Source organism: Macaca mulatta, chromosome 16 (assembly GCF_049350105.2).
Source record: "Macaca mulatta isolate MMU2019108-1 chromosome 16, T2T-MMU8v2.0, whole genome shotgun sequence".
NCBI lineage: Eukaryota > Metazoa > Chordata > Mammalia > Primates > Cercopithecidae > Macaca > Macaca mulatta.
This window is the reverse complement of record NC_133421.1, coordinates 46782367-46805410: the sequence shown is the minus strand read 5'-3', so window position 1 is coordinate 46805410 and position 23044 is coordinate 46782367. Positions and strand designations below refer to the sequence as shown.

General features: G+C 43.0%; 1 protein-coding gene and 1 long non-coding RNA gene across 18 annotated transcripts in view; one reads left to right on the top strand and one right to left on the bottom strand.

Annotated features, from left to right (window-relative positions):
- TADA2A (transcriptional adaptor 2A) overlaps positions 1–13300 on the top strand; it is a 73380-nt gene extending 60080 nt beyond the window's left edge. For 4 of the 15 annotated variants that reach the window (XR_013406316.1, XR_013406318.1, XR_013406320.1 and 1 more), the window contains 6 exons: positions 2027–2098; positions 4650–4782; positions 5346–5389; positions 9084–9157; positions 11302–12002; positions 12567–13300. Coding sequence is in view for 4 of the 15 variants with exons in the window: in XM_002800440.4 (XP_002800486.2) it covers positions 2027–2098; positions 4650–4782; positions 5346–5389; positions 9084–9157; positions 11302–11487 (509 nt within the window). In the remaining 11 variants the exon portion in view is untranslated. Of the gene's footprint in view, positions 1–2026; positions 2099–4649; positions 4783–5345; positions 5390–9083; positions 9158–11301 lie in introns of all 15 variants that reach the window. The other 11 variants (XM_002800440.4, XM_077970833.1, XM_028836223.2 and 8 more) reach the window with 6 other exon arrangements.
- The window catches only part of LOC106994025 (uncharacterized), a 24527-nt gene continuing 1486 nt past the window's right edge, over positions 4–23044 (bottom strand). The window contains exons 3-6 of one of the 3 annotated variants that reach the window (XR_013406337.1): positions 22464–22572; positions 20653–20788; positions 5258–5488; positions 4–768 (exon numbers count right to left, since the gene is read on the bottom strand). This is a non-coding gene — a long non-coding RNA (uncharacterized LOC106994025). Of the gene's footprint in view, positions 769–1970; positions 2643–4423; positions 6397–20081; positions 20789–22463; positions 22573–23044 lie in introns of those variants that run through there. The other 2 variants (XR_013406335.1, XR_013406336.1) reach the window with 2 other exon arrangements.

Genomic DNA, 23044 nt, shown 5'->3' with positions numbered 1-23044 from the left:
ATATTTCTCTCTTTGTTCCCCTTTATTTCCATGGGACAAATTTGGGACTATGGGGGTAGCAGAAGAGAGGTTAAAAAGCCCTAATGGCTTTCCCCATTGCCCCAGATAAACAATAATTTAGTAGTTTTTGTCCCTGCTTTTTATCATGGGAATTTTCAAATATATATAGAAGTAGAGATAATAATATGATGAACTCCCGTGTATCCATTATCCAGCTTCAGCAGTTTTCAACACATGACCAGTCTGGTTTCATCTTTACCACCCACTCTCCCCTCTTGCCCTCGACTGGATTATTCTGAAGCAAATCCCAGACATCATTTTATTTTGTTCATAAATATTTTAGTATTAAAAGTAGTTTTAAAAATGAGGACAGAGATGGATAGCTTGTGGAGATAGTACTTCCATCGTTCTCTTGCCTTTCTGTGGTATTTCTGTGAGAGCTTTACCTAGTTACCATTTGATTTTTCACTATACAAAATTGAAAGTTGTTATGAGGCTGGGCGTGGCGGCTCACACCCGTAATCACAGCACTTTGGGAGGCCGAGGCAAGAGGATCGCTTGAGTCCAGGAGTTCGAGACCAATCTGGGCAACATAGTAAAACTCCATCTCTACAAAAATAGAAAAGTTAGCCAGGCATGGTAGTGCACACCTGTAGCCTCAGCTACTTTGGAGGCTGAGGTGGGAGGATTGCTTGAACCTGGGTAGCGGAGGTTGTCGTGAGCCGAAATCATGCCACTGCACTCCAGCCTGAGCGACAGAGCGAGACCCTGTTTCAAAACAGAAAACAAAATGTTAGTATGGCAGTAAGGCCTAGATTGTTAAAATAATATGGACTCTGGCTTATTCTGTACCTTTCATCACGACATTTGTGTATGTGGCCTCTTAAGTTTAGTTCTGGGAGGGTACTCTACTAAGGCCCTTTTTCTCATCATGAAAATATTTCTTACGTAGCATTGCAGACATTTATCTGAGCCAGGTTGGTTGTCCTCACTAAACACCTTGTTTGGTTGGCATTCTTTGGTTTGTACCAGGTGACTGATCCTTTACTTCCTGTCCCAGTTTGGGACACACCCCTGGTTTATGTGTCACTCCAAAGAACTACACCCCATGGATTGTCCAGGCTCTTCATTCTCTGTTTCAAAAAGCAACCAAGTTAGAATGATTTATCACATAATAACCCAAACAGTACAACCTGATCTGTATGCTCAGAGGAGGCAGAAACCTTTGGTTTATGGAAAACACAATGCACTTTTGTTCCTATAGGAATAAAGCTGTAAAGAAACTTACAGGGGCTTGCGCACAGAGCTTTTGTCCTTCCCTTGCATCAGGGCCACGTCAAGTAATAGGTTTCATAAAAGAACTTGGTCATGTGGGTGGAACTTTTAACAGAAGATAGTTAGAGCAGGGAAACTCGATTGTTAAAAAAAATTATATTTGGCCGGGTGCGGTGGCTCATTCCTGTAATGTCAGCACTTTTGGAGGCCAAGGTGGTTGGATCACCTGAGGTCAGGAGTTTGAGACCAGCCTGGCCAATATGGCAAAACCCCATCTCTACTAAAAATACAACAATTAGCCGGGTGTGGTGGTGGATGTCTGTAATCCCAGCTACTCAGGATGCTGAGGCAGGGAGAATCGCTTGAGCCTGGGAGGTGGAGGTTGCAGTGAGCCGAGATCATGCCATTACACTCCAGCCTGGAGGACAGAGCGAGACTCTGTCTCAAAAAAAAAAAAAAAAAAAAAAATTGTTCCTTTTGTAGACAAATGAATTCAACCATTTCACTAAGTTTTCTAGAAGACAGTTCCAGCTGCTGCCTCTGGAGACAGCAGCTGGAAGACAGCTGGAGTAGGTTTTCCTCAGCTCTTGGGTAAAATTTCTAATGAGAAGTTACCAACAAGTAGGATTCTCCAAATGAACTTACCTAGTCTTATAAGGCAGAATTAATGAAAATGCTCAATAGCAAAAGTGCTCACTGATGTTGCTTTTATTTTTGTAACTTTTTCCTTCATTCCTTTTGGGGAAAACAGTGGAATTTGAACTCCGAAGGGAAATCAAGAGGCTCCAAGAATACAGGACAGCAGGCATTACCAATTTTTGTAGTAAGTATGCTTCAGCTACATACCGTACCTGAGGGCAAGTGTCTTCCAAACACACAGAGGAAGTCTCTGAGTTGTGAATTTTTTTTAAAACATAAGCTATTCTTTACCAGAATGCTTTAAATCTTTCCAGTAAAGTTTTGGCTACTTAATCCCTATAAATACCTTTACATAGATTATCTTTGGTAAAATAAAAGTTATGAGACAAAGGAAAGAGAGGTGCTGCTTTAGATTTAGGATTCTGCCAAGGCTCTTTATAAAAAGAGAATCTTGGGCCAGGTGCAGTGACTCTCTCACGCCTGTAATCCCAGCACTTTGGGAGGCCAAGGCAGGTGGGTCACTTGAGTCCAGGAGTTCGAAACCAGCCTGACCAACATGGTGAAAGCCCATCTCTAGTAAAAATACAAAAATTAGGCATTGTGGTGCACACTTTAATCCCAACTACTCAGAAGGCTGAGGCACAAGAATCACTTGAACCTGAGAAGCAGAGGTTGTAGTGAGCTGAGATCGTGCCACTGTACTCCAGCCTGGGCGGCAGAGGGAGATTCTGTTTCAAAAAAAAAAAAAAAAGGACTGTCACCCTTTTCAAATTTAATGATACATGGCCTTAGCATTTTTATAAAATAATGAAGCTTCAACTGGCTCTAGGTGCTTGTATCCCAGTTACTTGGTGTAGTGACAATAATTATATTATTAGCAGCTAACATCTATCAGATGTTTACCATGTACCAGTCTCTATGCTAACCATTTCACTTGGATCAAGTCACTGAATTCTCATGACAAACTTACAAAGTACCATTACTTCCATTTAATGAAGAAATTAAGGTATAAAGAGGTTACAGAGCTAGTTAGTACTAGAACCAGATCGTAAGAGATAGTGTATTATAGTAGTTAAGAGCTTGGGTCTAGACTTAAAAAGCTTGAGTATAAATTTTGGCTCTCCAGTTTACCAGCTCTGCGATGTGATTCTATCTACATTTCTTTTCTTTCCTTTTTTTCTTTTTTTTTTCCCCCTAGAGACTGGCCTTGCTATGTTGCCCAGGCTGATCTCAAACTCCTGGCCTCAAGCAGTCCTCCCGCCTTGGCCTCTCAGAGTGCTGGGATTACAGGTGTGAGCAACTGTGCCTGGCCTCTATTCAAGTTTTAATTTTCTAAGGTTCTTAGTGTAAAGATTTAATTAGAGATACTGCATATAAGCATAGCACGGTATCTGGCACACAATAAATCCTTAATAAATGGCAGTTTCTATTGTTTTGCTGTCATTGTTGGAATGATCTTTAGCACTCCCTCCTTCTTCCTATTTGAAGTCTTTGTGATTATTGACAGCTATCACCTACTATCTATAAGAAATAGTTGGCTTCTTTTTTTTTTTTTTGAGATGGAGTCTGGCTCTGTTGCGCAGGCTGGAGTTCAGTGGTGCCATCTTGGTTCACCATGACCTCCGCCTCCTAGGTTCAAGCAATTCTCCTGCCTCAGCCTCCTGAGTAGCTGGGACTACAGTCACACGCCACTATACCCAGCTAATTTTTTTTTTTTTTTATATTTTTAGTAGAGACAGGGTTTCTCCATGTTGGTCAGGCTGATCTCGAACTCCTGACCTCAGGTGATCCGCCCGCCTCAGCCTCCCAAAGTGCTGGGATTACAGGTTTGAGCCACCGCGCCCGGCAATAGTTGACTTCTTAACACAGCCCTTTGGGTGCAACATAACCTTATGGATGTAAGTTCAGCCTAATATAATGGTTCTTTAACAGTGGAAACCATTTTTAAAATTAAATTTTGTGTGGAGCCCCAATCTACAAATAAGATAAAAGTGGAATTACTTTGGTTGAACTTTAATGGTTCAAGTTATGTGTAGAGCCCAGGACCGCTGGTATCTGGCAGTGCCCTTTCTCTTTACATTAACCTCTAAGATACTCCTATGGTATCCTGGGGCTCTGTGGAACCTAGTTTGAATTTTGAAACCCACTGGTGCAGTATTTTGGAATCTGTGAACCTTTTTTAACATGTAGAAAACACCACACAACTCTTCTGTTAGCAAGATGCATATAGAGACTCTGATAATTAATTTTGGTTTCCTGATATTGGCTGCCTCTGAGAAATATAGAGAAGAGGTACTACATGTCAAAGAGAACTCTTTTTTTGTAATTCTAATTGTTTTTAAAGGAAAGGCATATGCTTATAGCACATGTGTGACTTTGAAAAAATTTATAAAAATAGAAAAAACAGGAAGCAACTACGACTACAGTAAAAGTTGGTTACTTTTTGAGGGTGGAAGTATGAGCAATTCTTATTTTCTTTGTACTTTTCTATTGTTTTTTTTCTCCCAAATTTCTTACAGATAGAAAAGGAATACAAATATTTAATACTTAGTGTTAAGAAAAGGATTTCAAACTAGGGAAAATCTACTTGGGTCTTGGAGAAATAATTGTGAAAGCAGTTTTGCAAAGGAAATAGACTTTAACAACAAAACCCAAAACCAGTTTCTTGGTCAGTTAGAAAGCCCTTCAGTTCTGCTGCATTGTCATTGTGGTCACTGTGTTTTCTATACCCTCAGGTGCCAGAACCTACGATCACCTCAAGAAGACACGGGAGGAGGAGCGCCTTAAACGCACTATGCTCTCAGAAGTTCTCCAGTATATCCAAGACAGTAGCGCTTGCCAGCAGTGGCTCCGCCGGCAAGCTGACATGTGAGTAATTACTCCAGGGTGAAGGAGGCATTCTTTCTGGGATGCCTTGGCCTTAGCATGTATTTTTGGGCACCCTAGATGGCAGAGTAATAATAATTGAGTAGCTAGAAGAATTCAGAAATATTTTAGCAGTCCATCTCACAGAACCAGTGCCATACTGATAGTTTTGAGAAACAACTGACCTCCTAGAATCAAACTTTACTACTTTGATCTTATTTTTAAAAATGAGTGAATTTTCCCCTAGCCTTCTACCCGTGACTTCAACTCTCTCTTCATACCTGGATTTTCACTGGAGAATCATGTTTGTATCCCTTCCCCTTGAGTGGTGTTAGTGGTGTTCTAGACTACAAGCTTTTCTTAACAAATCTGAGGAATTTTTCTTCCTTAGAACAGATTTGCTTTCCTGCTCAATACAGTGAGATATCTATAAAACATAGTTCAGTCTGTCTCGTTACACTTCTTCAAGGTGACCTACCTGATAAACGGCACCCAGTCTCACAGGGGCTTTTGGAAATCACCTTGTTTGATATGACCTAAGTTTAAATTCCTCTTCTTTGTTGTAGTGATTCCGGCCTGAGTCCTTCCATTCCAATGGCTTCGAATTCAGGTAATTATTTCTCAGGCCAGAACAAGTCTTAATTGTGAAGTTTGCATCGTAGGGGTTATGGTGACCCAGCAATCTTCCTTCCTCTGTGGTGTCAGGGTGCTTAGGCAGAATAATAGTAAACATCAGTATGTTTTCAGAATCTTCATGGCCAGACAGAGACGATCCTCAGAGTGAGAGTATAGAGAGCATAGAGACGGGAAAAAAGAACTTCAGAGAGGTAACTTATTTTACCAATGTTCATGAGCAATTAGTTTACTGCAGTTGTGTCTACCACGAATTTTGAGACTTATTTCACAGGAGATAAATTAAAAGCTTTCTATTTTATTATTTTTTATTTATTTACTTATTTTTGGAGATGGAGTCTTGGTCTGTCCCCCAGGCTGGAGTGCAGTGGTGTGATCTCAGCTCACTGCAACCTCTGCCTCCTGGGTTCAAGTGATTCTCCTGCCTCAGCCTCCCAAGTAGCTGGGATTACAGGCGTGTGGCACCATGCCTGGCTAATTTTTGTATTTTTGGTAAAGACACTTTCGCCATGTTGGCCAGGCTGGTCTGGAACTGACCTCAAGTGATCCACCCACCACGGCTTCCCAAAGTGCTGGAATTACAGGTGTGAGCTACTGTGCCCAGCCTAAGCTTTTTATTTTTATATAACATGAGCAAAGAAGCATGTTACTTGCTAGAAACATAAGGATTTCTAAGTTGGAGACCTAAAGTATTTCTATTTCTTACTTTTACCTCTTTGAGTATGTCCTAGTTTGAGATTAGTATACCGAGCAAGATTAGGCCATATGCTATCTGATGATCCTTGGTGATAGGTAATCGATGACTGGCAATTTGGGGAGGTATGTCTCAGCAGATTCAGGATCTGGGTCTCAGATTTGTCCACTTTAGGGACTTTTTTTTTTTTTTTTTGGAGAGATGGAGTCTTGCTCTGTCACCCAGGCTGGAGTGCAGTGATATGATCTTGGCTCAGTGCAACCTCCGCCTTCCAGGTTCAAGCGATTCTCCTGCCTCAGCCTCCTGAGTAGCTGGGATTACAAGCACCTGCCACTATGCCCAGATGATTTTTGTACTTTTAGTAGAGATGGGGTTTCGACAGGTTGGCCAGGCTGGTCTCAAACTCCTGACCTCAGGTGATCCGCCTGCCTCAGCCTCCCAAAGAGCTGGGATTACAGGCATGAGCCACTGCACCTGGCCACTTTAGGGACTTTTTTTTCCCCCATTTATTCCTTTACTTCATGTAATTTTTTCTTAACATGGAAGGAAGAAAAAGGTAGTGTTTTAGGGGAGTAGCCAAGACAGTGAAATCCAAGTTTTATTTTGTAAGTTTCTTATTGCCAACACTCTGCCCCCAAAATCTAAATACAACTAAGTTAATACTGACTAATTAAAATGAAGGAACTGGGCCAGGTGCAGTGGCTCACGCCTGTAATCCCAGCACTTTGGGAGGCTGAGGTGGGCGAATCACCTGAGGTTGGGAGTTCGAGACCAGCCTGACCAACATGGTGAAACCCCATCTCTACTTAAAAAAAAAATACAAAAAATAGCTGGGCGTGGTGGTGCACATATGTAATCCCAGCTACTTCAGAGACTGAGGCAGGAGAATCGCTTGAATCTGGGAGGCAGAGGTTTCAGTGAGCCAAGATGGCACCATTGCACTTCAGCCTGGGTGACAGAGTAAGACTGTCTCAAAAAATTAATTAATTAATTAATTAAATTAAATGAACTGGCTAACATCATAGATTTTTGTTTACTGTACCATCTGCACTGACTTGTTCATTGTTTATTTTTTCTTTTTCTGTGAGACAGGGTCTCCCTCTACTGTCCAGGCTGGAGTGCAGTGTGTGATCATGGCTCACTGCAGCCTTGAACTCCCAGGCCTAAGTGATCCTCCCAGTTCAGCTCCTGAGAGTAGCTGGGACTACGGGCGAATGCCACCAAACCCGGATATATATATATATATTTTTGGTAGAGACAGTGTCTTACTACATCACCCAGGTTGGTCTTGAACTCCTGGGCTCAAGTGATCCTCCTGCTTCAGCCTCCCAAAGTGCTGGGATTACAGGTGTGAACCTCTGTACCCGGCCTCTTGTTCATTGTTTGTTCCTAGTCTGGTGTTAGCCTTTCTCACCCCTTACATTTAGGCTGAGGAGATCTCTTGCTCTCCTTTATGTTCTGAGTTCTTAAGGCATCTATATATTGGAAGCCTGGCATCTTTGATTGTAGCCTAGCCTCTGGTGACTTTTGTGAGGAACCAAATGATTTTATCTCCCTTTTTGAGGATTTGGGATAATCCCTTATGCCTTTTGTTGATATAACAGAGAAGCCTGTTTTCCACCAGAGGAGCTTGTAACAGTCCCTCCTGTTTCTCTGCCCCACTTGAAAAGCAACCTCTATAAAACTTAGACATTTTCTTTGCTTAACTCAGTCTATCCATTCCCAGCTGAACACCAATCCCTAATACACAACCAAAACAAAACCAAAAAAGTTTTGCTCATCAAGCTTCCCCTCCTGGCCAGTGACCTCCTATTTAGGTTTCTTTCTCAGGTATGTGAGTTGACCTCAGCCCCCTGCTTTGCCATATAATGGCTCATTGTTCCTGTTTGTGGATCTTGCAGGTAAACAGGGCTACTTTGGAAGGAACAGATATTCCCTCACATAATAAAAAAGACGGGCCTTTTGCTGGCCTAACAGTCTTTCTTTGATCTGAAGGCACACAGTACTTGGTTAATTACCATGTTTGCCTTGTACTGCTGGCCGAGTGGCAAGGATTAGGGAATGTCTGTCCTGCAGTTATTATTTCCATTCATCAGCTGTCAAAGCAGGCAGTGTGTGACCTTTCTTAACTGGATGACATTTGGGCATCAGATTTTAGAGTCTCCTATATGGTTAGGAAGAAATAGGTGATAGCCGGGTATGGTGGCACATGCCTGTCTTCCCAGGTAGTTGGGAGGCTGAGGAAGGAGGATCACTTGAGCCAGGGAGATTGAGGCTATAGTGAGCTATGATCGCAACACTGCACTCCAGTCTGGGCAACAGAGTGAGACCCTGTCTCAAAAATAATAATAATAATAATAATAATAAATAAAAGATAGCTACTGTAGTGAGTAGTTACATTTGATGCTAAGGTATGTGTGACTATGTGTATTTTAGCAGATTGTGGGTAATTCATATGCCCTGAATATGTAATTCATTTTTATTTTCTTTTTTTTTTTTTTGAGATGGAGTCTCGCTCTGCCGCCCAGGCTGGAGTGCAGTGGCCGGATCTCAGCTCACTGCAAGCTCCGCCTCCCGGGTTCACGCCATTCTCCTGCCTCAGCCTCCCGAGTAGCTGGGACTACAGGCGCCCACCACCGCGCCCGGCTAGTTTTTTGTATTTTTTAGTAGAGACGGGGTTTCACCGTGTTAGCCAGGATGGTCTCGATCTCCTGACCTCGTGATCCGCCCATCTCGGCCTCCCAAAGTGCTGGGATTACAGGCTTGAGCCACCACGCCCGGCCTTTTATTTTCAAGTGAATGTTCGGGTGCCCATGTTGCTAGCTAAACAGGCCTCAGGGAATGGGACAGGATTTCCTAAGCTGGATATAGTGAGCCTATACCTAGCTGGCCTGGCTGCACTGAAGTTTTTAATACTTTATACCTGAGAAATTGTCACTCCTATTAAATCTATGCTGTTTCCTTTCTCTGTCTATAGGTAGACGGAGTGCACCACCCTTGAATCTCACTGGCCTCCCTGGCACAGAGAAGCTGAATGAAAAAGAAAAGGAGGTAACAAAAAGGAGGGGGCTGGGGGAAAGAGAATAGGGGCTGATTATTCATTGAGTTGTCATTAAAAATCCATTACAGGGTCAAACCCTTGTGTTTCATCCATCTAACATACACGCACAGCTCTGGTGAATCCTAGAAGTCCAAGAGCTAAAGAGCCGCTTGTGGCAGATTTCAGAGAATTGCTTACCTTGTCACGCTACCACCATTCCTCTTTTGGGGAAAGCACATGTGGTATGTAAATTACATAATAATAGCAACTATCGTCTATTGAGCACTTACCATGTGCTACTCTACTAAGTGCTTTATGTAAATAAAATTAATTTTTTGTAAACCTAAAGTAACTTTTACATGAAAATAGGTATTTCCTATTAGAATGGCTACCTTGAAAAGTTCTATACTTATTCCAACAACATAATCATCATTTACAACATTTTTGTAAATTGTCTCCAGAGCATGTTTATAAACATAAGGAAAAGATTTTTATGTCATATATAGTCATGTTAATTTTGATTTTTAAAATTAATTAATTAATTTATTTATTTTGAGGCGGAGACTTGCCCTGTTGCCCAGGCTGGAGTGCAGTGACATGATCGCGGCTCACTGCAGCCTGCACCTCCCAGGTTCAAGTGATTCTTCTGCCTCAGCTTCCCAAGTAGCCGGGACCACAGGCACGTGCCACCAGCCTGGCTAATTTTTGTAGATTTTAGTAGAGATGGGGTTTCACCATGTTGGCCAGGCTGATCTTGAACTCCTGACCTTGTGATCCACCTGCCTTGGCCTCCCAAAGTGCTGGGATTATAGGCATGATCCACCTCGCCCAGCCTATTTTTTATTTTTTTGAGACAGTCTCACTCTGTCACCCAGGCTAGAGTGCAGTGGCGCGATCTTGGCTCACTGCAACCTCTGCCTCCCGGGTTCAAACCATTCTCCTGCCCCTGAGTAGCTGGGACTGCAGGCGCACACCACCACACCCGGCTAATTTTTGTATTTTTAGTAGAGACAGGGTTTCGTCTTGTTAGCCAGGCTGGTCTCAAACTCCTGACTTCAGGTGATCCACCTGCCTCAGCCTCCCAAAGTACTGGGATTACAGGTGTGAGCCACTGCGCCCGGCCTGATTTAAAAAATTATGTGACCTACTTTTTCCAGTTGCAATCATCAGACATGTCTTCATATTGATTTTATCTGTTTCTAAAATTTAAAGCCATCCTCATAAGAATCATCATCAGGAGTTTTCAGAAAACTGTGTCACATCTCTGAAGTGTGTTCCTCTTTTGGAGGAGTTCCTCTTTTGCTCCTCATATGCTCCTTTTATAATTCCCAAGATCAGTTTCCCATCTCCCACCATATATCATTAGTTCAGTTCAGATAATAAGGAAGGGTCATAGTGAAGGGGTAGTGTTAGTCTTATTTTATCCACCAGGAACAGTAGGGATTAGTTTGGGAGTGGAAGGAAATGTATGTAGTATCTATGTATTGCTGAAGAAGGTCATAGGCCAGCCTGATTCAAATATTGAATGGCCTGGAATGTCAAGCTTTTTTTATCCTTACTCACATAGTGGTGACCTCAGACTCCTCATTGCTGGATAATGTAGCAATTTTCTAGATTTTTAGCAGTTAAAGTTACGTCCTCTTAGCAAGGTCTCTTTATGTCCTTTCCCTTTGAAGTAGGAAATGTAATCCCCAAAGCAGGGACTACTGCTTTATGCTGATACTAAAAACAATGTGATGTGCCCTTGAAAATCCAAGTATCTGTGCATCCTGCCCCCACTGTGCCCCGTGGCTCTTCCCTGACCATTGGTGCTGGGACTGTACCTGGGCATTTAGTGTTTGACTCCTGAATGAGCCAGGCTGCTCCTCAGGAGCACATATCTGTAAACCCTAACACACCCAGGCCCCTGAGCCAGCTGGCATGTGCTAAAGGCTCTTCTAGCATCACACCCTGGCTTTCTCTTCCTGGGTGTGTGTCCTTAGGGAGCGTTCTCGCCAGAGAGGAAGAGACTAAATGGAATGTAGTCCAGCCACCCATCAGCGCCTATAAATAGTTGGAGGTTGATGTCACTTTAAAAAAAATTTTGCTATACCTGCTGGATTAAATTACAAAAATGACAGATGTTAATGTTTATTAAATTTGCCATGTCTTGCAGCTCTGTCAGATGGTGAGGTTGGTCCCTGGAGCCTATTTAGAATACAAATCTGCTCTATTGAACGAATGTAACAAGCAAGGAGGCTTAAGACTGGCGCAGGCAAGAGCGCTCATCAAGATAGATGTGAACAAAACCCGGAAAATCTATGATTTCCTCATCCGAGAAGGATACATCACTAAAGGCTGAGGCTCCGAGGGCTTGGGATCAGAAGTCAGAAGTTTGGAATGTGGTGGGGTCAAAGGACAGTGTGGGTGGGCATTCTGGAGAGTTTTGTTTTTCAGCTGAATTCTCATTGTGAAAAGAGGGGAAAGGACAAAGGAAACCTTAAGTTGTATTAAGTCTACTTTCTTCTCCATCCTGCTTTAAAACACTCCTGTTGTTGGTATTGTGCTGCAGAGTTGTGTGCTAGATAAGCTATTATTAAATGTGAGTGGGCATTCATTCCTAACACCTCTTGTAACTAAAAGAACCATAGTACCTCACTTCACAGTGCTGGTAGAAATAGAACTAAACCACAGTCTTTAGTCCCAGGAGTCCAGCTCAGATCCTTATATTGTGAGGTAAGTTTGCTGCTTATCTGCCTTGCCTTGAAACACTGCAGATAGATTTAAAATAAAGAGAAAGGTTTTAGAGCATAAGAAAGCTCTTGTCTAAGGGTTTTCTAAACTGACTTTTTTTTTTTTTTTTTTTTTTGAGACAGAGTTTGCTCTTGTCGTCCAGGCTGGAGTGTGATGGCGAGATCTCAGCTCACTGTAACCTCTGCCTCCCGGGTTCAAGTGATTCTCTTGCCTCAGCCTCCCGAGAAGCGGGGACTATACAGGTGCCCGCCACCACGCCTAGCTAATTTTGTATTTTTTGGTAGAGACAGGGTTTTGTCATGTTGGTCAGGCTGGTCTCAAACTCCTGACCTCAGTTGATCCACCCACCTCGGCCTCCCAAAGTGCTAGGATTACAGGTGTGAGCCATTGCACCCGGCCTAAGCTGACAACTTTTATGAGTAAAGGGGAAGAAATATCCTTATGATAGTCTTATCCCAAACTGCATCTTTAACTTCGGCCGGGCGAGGTGGCTCGCCTGTAATCCCAGCACTTTTGGAGGCAAAGGCGGGCGGATCACGAGGTCAGGAGTTCGAGACCAGCCTGGCCAATATGGTGAAAGCCCGTCTGTACTAAAAATACAAAATTAGCTAGGTGTGGTGGCACACGCCTGTAATCCCAGCTACTCAGGAGGCTGAGGCAGGAGAATTGCTTGAACCCAGGAGGCAGAGGTTGCAGTGAGCCAAGATCATACTACTGCGCTCCAGCCTGGGTGACAGAGCGAGACTCTGTTTCAAAAAAAAAAAAAAAAAACTTTAATGTCTGGCTTTGTACTTTGCAGTCTGCCTGTCTAATCTGCAGTAGTAGTCTTTTGAGGAGGTGGCACCGGATATAACATGTCTCTGTTATTTTTAGAATTAATTGATTAAAATGTTTTGCTATTTAATTTGTGGGTGTGTCAAATATTCTGGTAACTGAAATACACTTAAGGTGTTGGATGCCCGCCCCATCACGCTGCACTGTCTGCTGTCATATGTGTCCTGAACTCACCCTGTTCTTGCCCTGGGTTTCCCAGGATACCAAGCCCCTGAGGATGGAGATGATGCAACAAACCTCAGCTCTGCTTGGATTGAGACTTGAACCCTGATTTCTCAATGGTGAAAGGCTAGGCTGCAATAAAAGCTGCTTTTAAAACAGAAGTAAAGCAGTTTTATATATGGGACTCAGTAGATAAGAGGGTGAGTAGCCCCACCACATGTAAAACTTGGTCCTCAAATCTTTCTGCAGAATAAGAACCCAAATTTATGGTTATTTTGTTTCTGTTAGAAACAAAATTGTATATAGAAATAACTTCGTCAGAATCTACACAAATCACATCGAATAGTTGACTGATTGTTTAAATCTTTCTACATTCAAATATCTAATTAAAATATTGTGTGCTTTGTTGGAAGCATCTGCACAAATTTTGACTGTTGTAAATATGCATGCAGCTGGGAAGGGATTCATCTAGGGGATGAGAAATGAAAAAAAGACTCTCAGGACCTGAGGGAATTCAAATAGAGGGCTTTGATTTTTTAAAAAGAATGACATGTGGAAATGATCTTTTTTTTTTGTATAGTCATATCTCATAGAAAACATTTTACCACTACCATCACCCCTAGTTGGTTGTGAAGGGATTGCCTCTTATCCCTGAAAGGTAACTCCTGTTCTGAAAAGTTGGGATGCATTAGACATCAGTGTTAGGTGATGTCTGTTGCAGTTTGAAGAGTCCTTAACCTTGATTAAGGAAGGCTTCCTGGGAGAGGTGGGCTTTTGGGGCCATTATATGATAGAGAAGAGAGAAAAATGGCAGATGGAAGTGGGAGACAGTTCCACACACAGGGGGTGGAGAATGATGTGGAGGCAGCAGTGGGTGTAACGACAATGGTGCCAAGAGATTTATTTGGCTAGAACACAAGGGGCAGCTGGGTAGTTAGGAGTGGGAGGATGGTAGGACAGTCTGACAGAAACCTTGGAACCAGTTGAACTCTGAAAAGCTGATGGGAAATCATGAGGAAAATGGCATGGTTGAAAATAGTAATAGAAAAATAAGACCTAAGTTTTAAATGACTGGATTTTAGAAAGTAGGGTAATTATTTCTTTGGTATACCCAACTTTGCAAAGATACGTAGCATTGCATCCTTCCTGTTTGCTTTTAGACAGGGTTGGCCATAAACCAACTACACTGATAGAGGTCTCTCCAGATTGTCTCAGAAGAGAGAGTTTACCCTGAAACTTAATGACATGAATAAGACTTATTTACTGAAATTTTTATTGCAATTTAACGTTAAAAGTTTCTGCTGGAGTTTTATGCATATTTTTCTCTCTAAGTGGTGGGAAATACAGAACAAATCTCTTTCCATGTAATGACTCTTCTCTGTGCTCAAAGACCAAGACTCTGTCTCTTGAGATACCAATTAATACTAAATATTCACAGTTTATCTTTTCCTGGGTCCCAGTTTCTTTCCTTTTATTGTTAACTATCTTCACTTTCCCTGCTTTTAAAAATCCGAACTCAGTTAAGCAACCAGTCATTGAAATCTTCCTCAGCTGGGGGTTAGCTAGAAAAGGGAGAAAACCAATGGCATTCATCAGTAACAACAAAATCCCAGTTTGTAAGTCATTCTAGCTTTAGGAAATATGTAGGTATGTAACAAGAGAAAAAATCTCCATTGAAGAATCAGAGGCCAAATTACATAGCAGTTTGAGAAAACTCATAAATATGTATGAGTTTTATTTCTTTAGTAAACCCAACTTTGCAAAGCTTAATGCCTAGAATCCCTCCAAAAACCACTTTTTCACCCATCTTTAAGCAGACAGTGGTACTGTATTCTCAACAGCATTCTGGGGAACTTCACCCATTCATTTTTAAGAATACCTTTGTGGACACCTTCTAAATATATATTGCATTATTCTTGACAAAACAAAAGGGTTTTCTGTATCTTATATGCACCTAGCTTTTTGTTTGAATTTCTAAAAATTATATTTAAATAAAAGTTTGATTCAAGAGGTACTGCTGATCTGGAAGCTTTGCTTTCCTTGCCAACATGCTTAGCCAAATGCAGCTAACCTTTCCCACATCTGCCAAAAAGGACCATCTTTGGAACACTGGGACACTGCCATGTCTGTGGCCTTGTGTAGAAGAGTTGGCCAAGCTAAAAGATTTCTCTTTAATCAGACACAGGCTGGGTGCAGTGGCTCATGCCTGTAATCCCAGCACTTTGTGCGGCTGAAGTGGGAGAATCACTTGAAGCCAGGAGTTTGAGACCAGGCTGGACAACACAGCAAGACCCCGTCTCTACATTGAAAAAAAAAAAAAGCAAGCTGGGTATGGTGGCTCACACTTTTTGTCCTAGCTACTTGGAAGGCTAAGGCAGGAGGATTGCTTGGGCCCAGGTAGTCAAGGCTGCAGTAAGTCATGATTGTGCCACTGTAGCCTGAATGACAGGGCAAGAACCTGTCTCTACAAAAAAAAAAAAAAAAAAATACCTAGTCCTTTTGAGCCACATGTAAGTGAAACAGAACAAGAGCAGGGTCACAGCAGCCTGAATAGTAATAGTCCTGCTGACATAGGCACTTGATTTGGGAGTGAGAACAATAGTGAAGAGCTTTTAGGCCGGTGGCTCATGCCTATAATCCCAGCACTTTGGAAGGATGAGATAGGCGGATCACTTGAGGTCAGAAGCTCCAGACCAGCCTGGTCAACACAGTGAACCTCCGTCTCTACTTAAACATACAAAAATTACCCAGGCATGCTGGTTTACGCCTATAATCCCAGCCTCAGGGAGGCTGAGGCAGTAGAATCACTTGAACCCGGGAGGCGGAGGTTGCAGTGAGCTGGGATTGCGCCACTACACTCCAGCCTGGGCAACAGAACAAAGACTCTGTCTCAAAAAAAAGTGGGGAGCTTTTAACTAGGGAATTTGGAACCTAAGTAGCCAGTCTTTGAAATGTGCAACAGAACTGAAATGTTAGTATGCTGCGTTTGAGGGGGGAACAAATGAACAGTTTCTGAAAGGTATGGAAAACCAGTTTCTGTGTCTAATGGCAGGGAATTCTTTTTCTGTTCATTGTTTGTTGCCTTGGCTTCCAGCAGTTAAGGTATACTGCAGTCGAACTGCCCTTTGATTTGATTGATTAAGCTACAAATCAGAGACATTATTTAAGGGAAAGATGAATGTCATGCATCTGCCATTACAATTCCTTTGTCACTTGAGTAGCTTGTTATGCATTGTGTACTAGGCCCCCTTCCCTGTTGCCAGTAGGAATAAGGAAATGGAGATAGCACAGGAAGTTACCACTAAAGGGTTCGAAACCCTGAAAACTACAAAAAAAAAAAATTATTTCACAGATGTAGCCCTGAAGGTCACTGTACTTACCCTTGTCTTTGAAAACCCTGTGGTTAAATTTTGCCAGCCCAGACTTGGGCTGGATAATTGAGTCTGATGCACCTGTTTTCTACTTCAGAGCACCAGAATGGATTTTAGTGGCACCAAACTAATCATTTGGTTGAATTAACCTCCTGTTCTTAATCAAGCAACACTTTTTTCATCGTGGTCTGGTCTCCCCTGAGGCCATGGGTGGCAAAAAGCTTCCAGGTAGCTTATAATAATCCTGCCTTGGTCCAGAGTTGTGTTAACAGAATCAGCATCTTAGGAAGTATGGAAAGGAGAGGGCCTCACAGTTGTTTTAAGAAACCAGCACTTTCTTAAGCAGAAATGCTGAAATGCTGCCATCGAATCACCCTTATTCAGTGAACTGACAGCGAAGTGCCAACTCATGACATTTCTAACATCTCTCTCCTATCGTTGGAAAGCTAGCTGCCGAGTATACTCTCCATTTCCGAAATTGTTCGCAATGACCTAAGACTTTCTTTATACTAAACAATATGTAACTATTGATTTGGATCCCTCCCTCACCCCTCCATCCTTCATTATCATCATTTAGGGAATTCCTTTAAAACAGAAAAACATATTAAGAAGTTAAAAATCAGTGGAGGGCAGGTGTGGTGGCTCACACCTGTAATCCCAGCACTTTGAGAGGCTGAGGTAGGCGGATCACTTGTCAGTGGTTCGAGACCAACCTGACCAACATGGTGAAACCCTGTCTCTACTAAAAATACGAAAATTAGCCGGGTGTGGTGGTGCGTGCCTGTAATCCCAGCTACTTGGGAGGCTGAGGCAGGAGAATCGCTTGAACCCGGGAGGCGGAGGTTGCAGTGATCCGAGATTGTGACACTGCACGCCAGCCTGGGCAACAGAATAAGACTCTCTTAAAAAAAAAAAAAAAAAAAAAAAAAAAAAAAAAGAAAAACAATGGAATTTGGGCTGTGGGCTCTTAATCATTTCTGATACAGTTACTACCAGAGATAACTAACTCCTAGACGGGGGGAGGGAATAGTGCATTTGCCCAACCGATGTCCCCTATAAGAAAACTGATGTTTTTATTTCAGTTTCTAATCTTTAGGAAGTTGTCAAAGATGAAAGGGCCAATTTTGGGGGTAATTTAATCGCTTTTCCCAAAAATTATTGAAAAAGAGCAAAAAGTTCAGAAATGTCTTGAAGACTCTAGCTAAGATGGATGGACTGATTTGAACTTTTAGTAGCAGACGAGACAGCAGGATTCTGGCCCTGAGATCATGGTTATTTGCTTTGGAGAGGTGGGGTAACAGCTTTTCCACACAATATCCCTAGTAGGAGCCTCTTTTTAGTCTTTTTTTTTTTTTCCCGAGATGGAGTCTAGCTGTCACCCAGGCTGGGGTGCAGTGGCGCCAGCTTGGCTCACTGAAAGCTCTGCCTCCCGGGTTCATGCCATTCTCCTGCCTCAGCCTCTCAGGTAGCTGGGACTGACTACAGGCGCCCGCCACCACGCCCAGCTAATTTTTTGTATTTTTAGTAGAGATGGGGTTTCACCATGTTAGCCAGGATGGTCTTGATCTCCTGACCTCGTGATCCGCCCGCCACGGCCTCCCAAAAGTGCTGGGATTGCAGGCGTGAGCCACCGCACCCGGCCGGCCTCTTTTTAGCCTTTTTAAGGGCAAACTGCAGCTGTAAAGCCACTCCAGTGGAGGTAGAAGCATTTATCTAAGCTCTAGCCACAGATAGGCGATAGGAATGTCAACCTCACCTGGCTGTCAACCTCAACAAGAAAATCTTGGCCTTGTTCTGGGCGTGCATAGCTTCAGATTCAGGACACCTGTCAGATCTAAGATGGGCATGGGTTTTAATTTCATTTAATTTCAACTTCCAGTGATACAAATGGAAGATGCAAAGCAAAATGCTTTTGAGAGCAGTCTCCCAGGAGTGCCTCCGCCCCCAGCGACTGTGGAAAAGAAGGCGTTTGTGGGAGAGAAGGGTGGCTATAGACGTCATTGCATCATCCAGATCCCAGCTGTGACCTGGCTCAGAGTTTTCCAGTTAAAAATAACCATGGCTTACAATTGGAGGAAAGAGTAAACTGTTGCGTCTCCATGGAAACTAGAAGTGTGTGTGTTGGGGGGTGGAAAAAGATTTCTAGCACATGTGGCAAGATGGGGTGGATGTAGGGATCAGAAGCTTAGAGGCCCTCTGATGAAAGCTGATAACCCTATTTAGCGTCCAGGAGGTAGCCAGACACTGCTCCAGGGCGCTGGAGACACTCTGCATCAAGGATTTGTTTACAATGATGTGTACATCTCGGGTCTGGTGAAGAGTTAATTTGAGCCTTCTGACTTCCTGTAACAGGTTTGCTACTATTTGGCAAAGCAAAGAGGAGATGAGCAAGACTGTAGGTTAGATGTTGCCTTTTAAGCAATCTGGGAACCTCAGCTACCTTTCCATTCACATTCTGTTTCTTAGCATATTCAGCACACCTTCATTTGCATATTCAGTAGCTTGGTATGATACATGTAGCAGTTTAGAACTAGAGGGGAAGTCTCCAGGTTTTTGGGTGCGTTTGTACATTTACTCCCCTTCAGTAAGACCAGGTTTTCTTCTTTGTTGCATGAGCTTATGCAAAGCATCATTCAATAGCTTGTTTGTCTTTAAAGGTAGGTCTCTTATCATTTCTGGTATAGTTACTACCACAGATAATTAACTCCTGAAGGGAGAATAGTTCATGTACCCTTTTTTAGAAGGTCTCTTTAAAATTTTATTTTCTTCAAATACATTATAGTTGTAAAAAAAATTGTTTTAAACACTCATTTTATTTTTATTTTTATTTTTTGAAATGGAGTCTCGCTCCGTTGCCCAGGGTGGAGTGCAGTGGCGCGATCTTGGCTCACTGCAACCTCTGCCTCCCGGATTCAAACAATTCTTCTGTCTCAGCCTTCCAAGTAGCTGGGACTACAGGCGTCTGCCACCACGCCCGGCTAATTTTTATATTTTTAGTAGAGACGGGGATTCACCTTGTTGGTCAGGCTGGTCGCGCACTCTTGACCTCAGGTGATCCAATCACCTCGGCCTCCCAAAGTGCTGGGATTACAGGCGTGAGCCACTGCGCCCAGCCATTTATTTATTTTTTGAGATGGAGTCTCACTGTGTCACCCAGGCTGGAGTTGCAGTGGTGCAATCTCAGCTGACTGAAACCTCTGCCTCCCTGGTTCAAGCAATTCTCCTGCCTCAACTTTCCGAGTAGCTGGGATTACAGGCGCGCACCACCACGCGCAGCTAATTTTTGTATCTTTAGGAGAGACAGGATTTCACCATGTTGGGTCAGGCTAGTCTCCAACTCCTGACCTCAAGTGATGCCCCTGCTTCGGCCTCCCAGAGTGCTAGAATTACAGGCGCGAGCCACCTCGCCCCGCCAAAACACCCATTTTAAAATTAAGAGTTTAGGCCGGGCACGGTGGCTGAAGCCTGTAATCCCAGCACTTTGGGAGGCCGAGACGGGTGGATCACGAGGTCAGGAGATCGAGACCATCCTGGCTAACATGGTGAAACCCCGTCTCTACTAAAAAATACAAAAAACTAGCCGGGCATGGTGGCGGGCGCCTGTAGTCCCAGCTACTCGGGAGGCTGAGGCAGGAGAATGGCGTGAACACGGGAGGCGGAGCTTGCAGTGAGCTGAGATCAGGCCCACTGCAGCCTGGACAACAGAGCGAGACTCCATCTCAAAAAAAAATAAAATAATAAAATAAAACTAAGAGTTTATAGAGCAGGCTGGGCACAGTGGTCACACCTGTAATCCCGGCTACTTGGGAGGCTGAGGCAGGAGAACTGCTTGAACCTGGGAGTTGGAGGTTGCAGTGAGCCAAGATCGTGCCATTGCACTCCAGCTTGGGTGACAAGAGTGAAACTCCATCTCAAAAAAAAAAGTTTATAGAGCAAGTAACTGAAGAAGTAGGAATTGTTGACATTACTGGCCCTCTACAGCTAAATGCTTTCTTGTTTACCTGCCTGGTGTACTGAAAAGATCTGAGCACTAATCCCTGTTCTGGTATTTAATAATAATGCAACCTCGGGCAGTTTTTTAACACTTCATGTCTAATGTGTGGTTGGTAATACCTACCTGACTGGGTTGATGAAGATTAAATGGGCCAGGTGTGGTGGCTCACGCCTGTAATCCCAGCACTTTGGGAAGCCAAGGTGGGTGAATCGCCTGAGCTCAGGAGTTCGAGACTACCCTGGGCAACATGGTAAAACCCTGTCTCTACTAAAATACAAAAAATTAGCTGGGCTTGGTGGTGCGCACCTGTAGTTCCAGCTACTTGCGCCATAGCACTCCAGCTTGGGCTACAGAGTGAGACTCCGTCTCAAAAAAAAAAAAGAGAGTAAATGGGTTAAGGTATATAACATACCTGGTGCCACTCCTTCCTTTTCTTTTCCCACTGAGCCTTTGACATTTAGTTTCACTGCAGTCAGATATGAGCAAGTACATGACTTTCCTGTACCACCCAACTCACATGCAAAAGTCTCACAGAGGGACATGAAGATCTGCAAGAACAAATGTTAAAACAGATGTGCATTTAACAAGGATGTTGTTTATCTTGAAATTCTCATCACTGCATCATTGCTACCGCCCAAGGGTTGAATTAAGGGCAAAACATTTCAGAGACAGATTTGAAATTACCTAATTATCCTAGACATGCTGTAATGTTCCCTTTTATAATGCCTGGCTCAAAAAGCTTGATGTCAGGTTACAGAACTGTATGCATACTTTGATTGTAATTGTGTTAACAAAACTAAAAAATCTTGCATACAATCAAGACCAGAAAGAAATCCAGATGCTAACTGTTGTTTTGTTAAGTAATAAAATTGTGGTGAGCAATGCTTTTTCTCTCCTTTTTCCTTTTTTTTTCTTTTTCTTATTTGTAATGTGACAATTCTTTATTACTTGGAAAGTACATTTTATGAGAACTGTGAAAACTTGGAAAGAAGTTCAAAGTATTTTACATTTAATAACATCTAGTTAATCCTTATGATATCCAGATAAGGTGCTACTTTACATCTTATGAAATAGCACAAGCCTTAGGCAAACTTCTGCAGTAGAAGAAATGTGTTCTGAGACTTCTATCTTGCTTGTTTTTAAGAAATCTTTTCTCCCAGAAACCTGGTGTCCAGTGTCCCTCTCAAATCTGCTAAAGGACAGTAGCTTAAAGATTTACTTATCTCAGGGGATTTGCATTTTTATAGCCATCAATGGCATATAATTTGGAATTAGAGGAACAGGCAAGCAGGCCTTCCGAATCTCTGTGAGCCACAAGACCCGATGGCACCCTGAAATCAAACTTCTGTAGACTGGGAGCCTTGATGACCGCTGTTCCCCAATTCTGACAGATCAAAGCTGTTGCCAATTTGTTAACCAGAGGCAATGATACAAATGGAAGATGCAACTATTCATTCTGAGGGACCCATAAAAGTCTGATTAATCTAAGGAGCAGTCATTGCCCAAGCAATTAAGGAGAATATTTTTGGAAAGGCAGACATCAGAAGCTAAGCAGAGTACAAATATCCGCCCTCTACTTACTGTGTTAATCAGATCAGCTCTCACTCTTTGTAGATGCTGCCCTGCTTGAAAGCACTGCTTATTTACCTGGGAGTCAGGAGAACCCAAACCCTCCCTGGGCATAGACAAATTGTAATTTTATAGCAGACAGCTTCTAAAATGTTTCTACATCCAAAATAGTTGACACCGCCAGGTGCAGTGACTCATGCCTCTAATCCCAGCACTATGGGAGGCTGAGGCAGGAGGATTGCTTGAGCCTAGGAGTTCAAGACCAGCCTGGGCAACATATTATTTAAAGAGACGTTGTCTCTTTAAATAGTAATAAAAAGGCCGGGTGTGGTGGCTCACGTCTGTAAACCCAGCACTTTGGGAGGCCGAAGCAGGGGCATCACCTGAGGTCGGGAGTTCAAGACCAGCCTGACCAACATGGAGAAACCCTGTCTCTACTAAAAATACAAAATCAGCTGGGCGTGGTGGCATGTGCCTGTAATCCCAGCTACTCGGGAGGCTGAGGCAGGAGAATCACTTGAACCCGGGAGGCGGAGGCTGCACTGGGCTGAGATTGTGCCATTGCACTCCAGCCTAGGCAACAAGAACGAAACTGCCGTCCCCCAGAAAATAATAATAAAAACAATAATAAATTAGCCAGGCGTGGTGGCGTACCTGTAGTCCCAGCTACTTGGGAAGCTGAAGTGGGAGGACCACCTGAGCCCAGGAAGTGGAGGCTTCAGTGAGTCATGATTGCACCACTGCACTCCAGCCTGAAGCCTATCTAAAAAGGAAATAAAAGAAAGAAAAATTGACACCTATAAAGAAACTCACATACTTATTATAGTCTAGAAATGTGCTGTCCAGTAAGGTAGCCACTAGCCATATGTGGCTATCTAAATTTACTAAAATAAAATTTTAAATTCACTTCCTTAGTTACACTAGCCACATTTCAAGTGTTCAGTAGCCACATGAGGCTAGTGGCTACTGTATTGGATAGTGGAGATACAGAACATGTCTATCATCACACAAAGTTCTATTGGACAGTGCTGGTCCAGAAGAGAATACCTTCAAATTGCCTTTTTGGTAGAGGCATGTATAAGCCCGCACTTCCACATTCTGTAAAGGCATAAAGCGCCTCCCTACCCCAGAGCATGTCTGTACAGTCATTACATGGTCTGACTTCAGCACTTCTTTCTACTTAATCTCTAAATCTCTAAATCTTGACACGCACATCACACACAACACAAACTCTA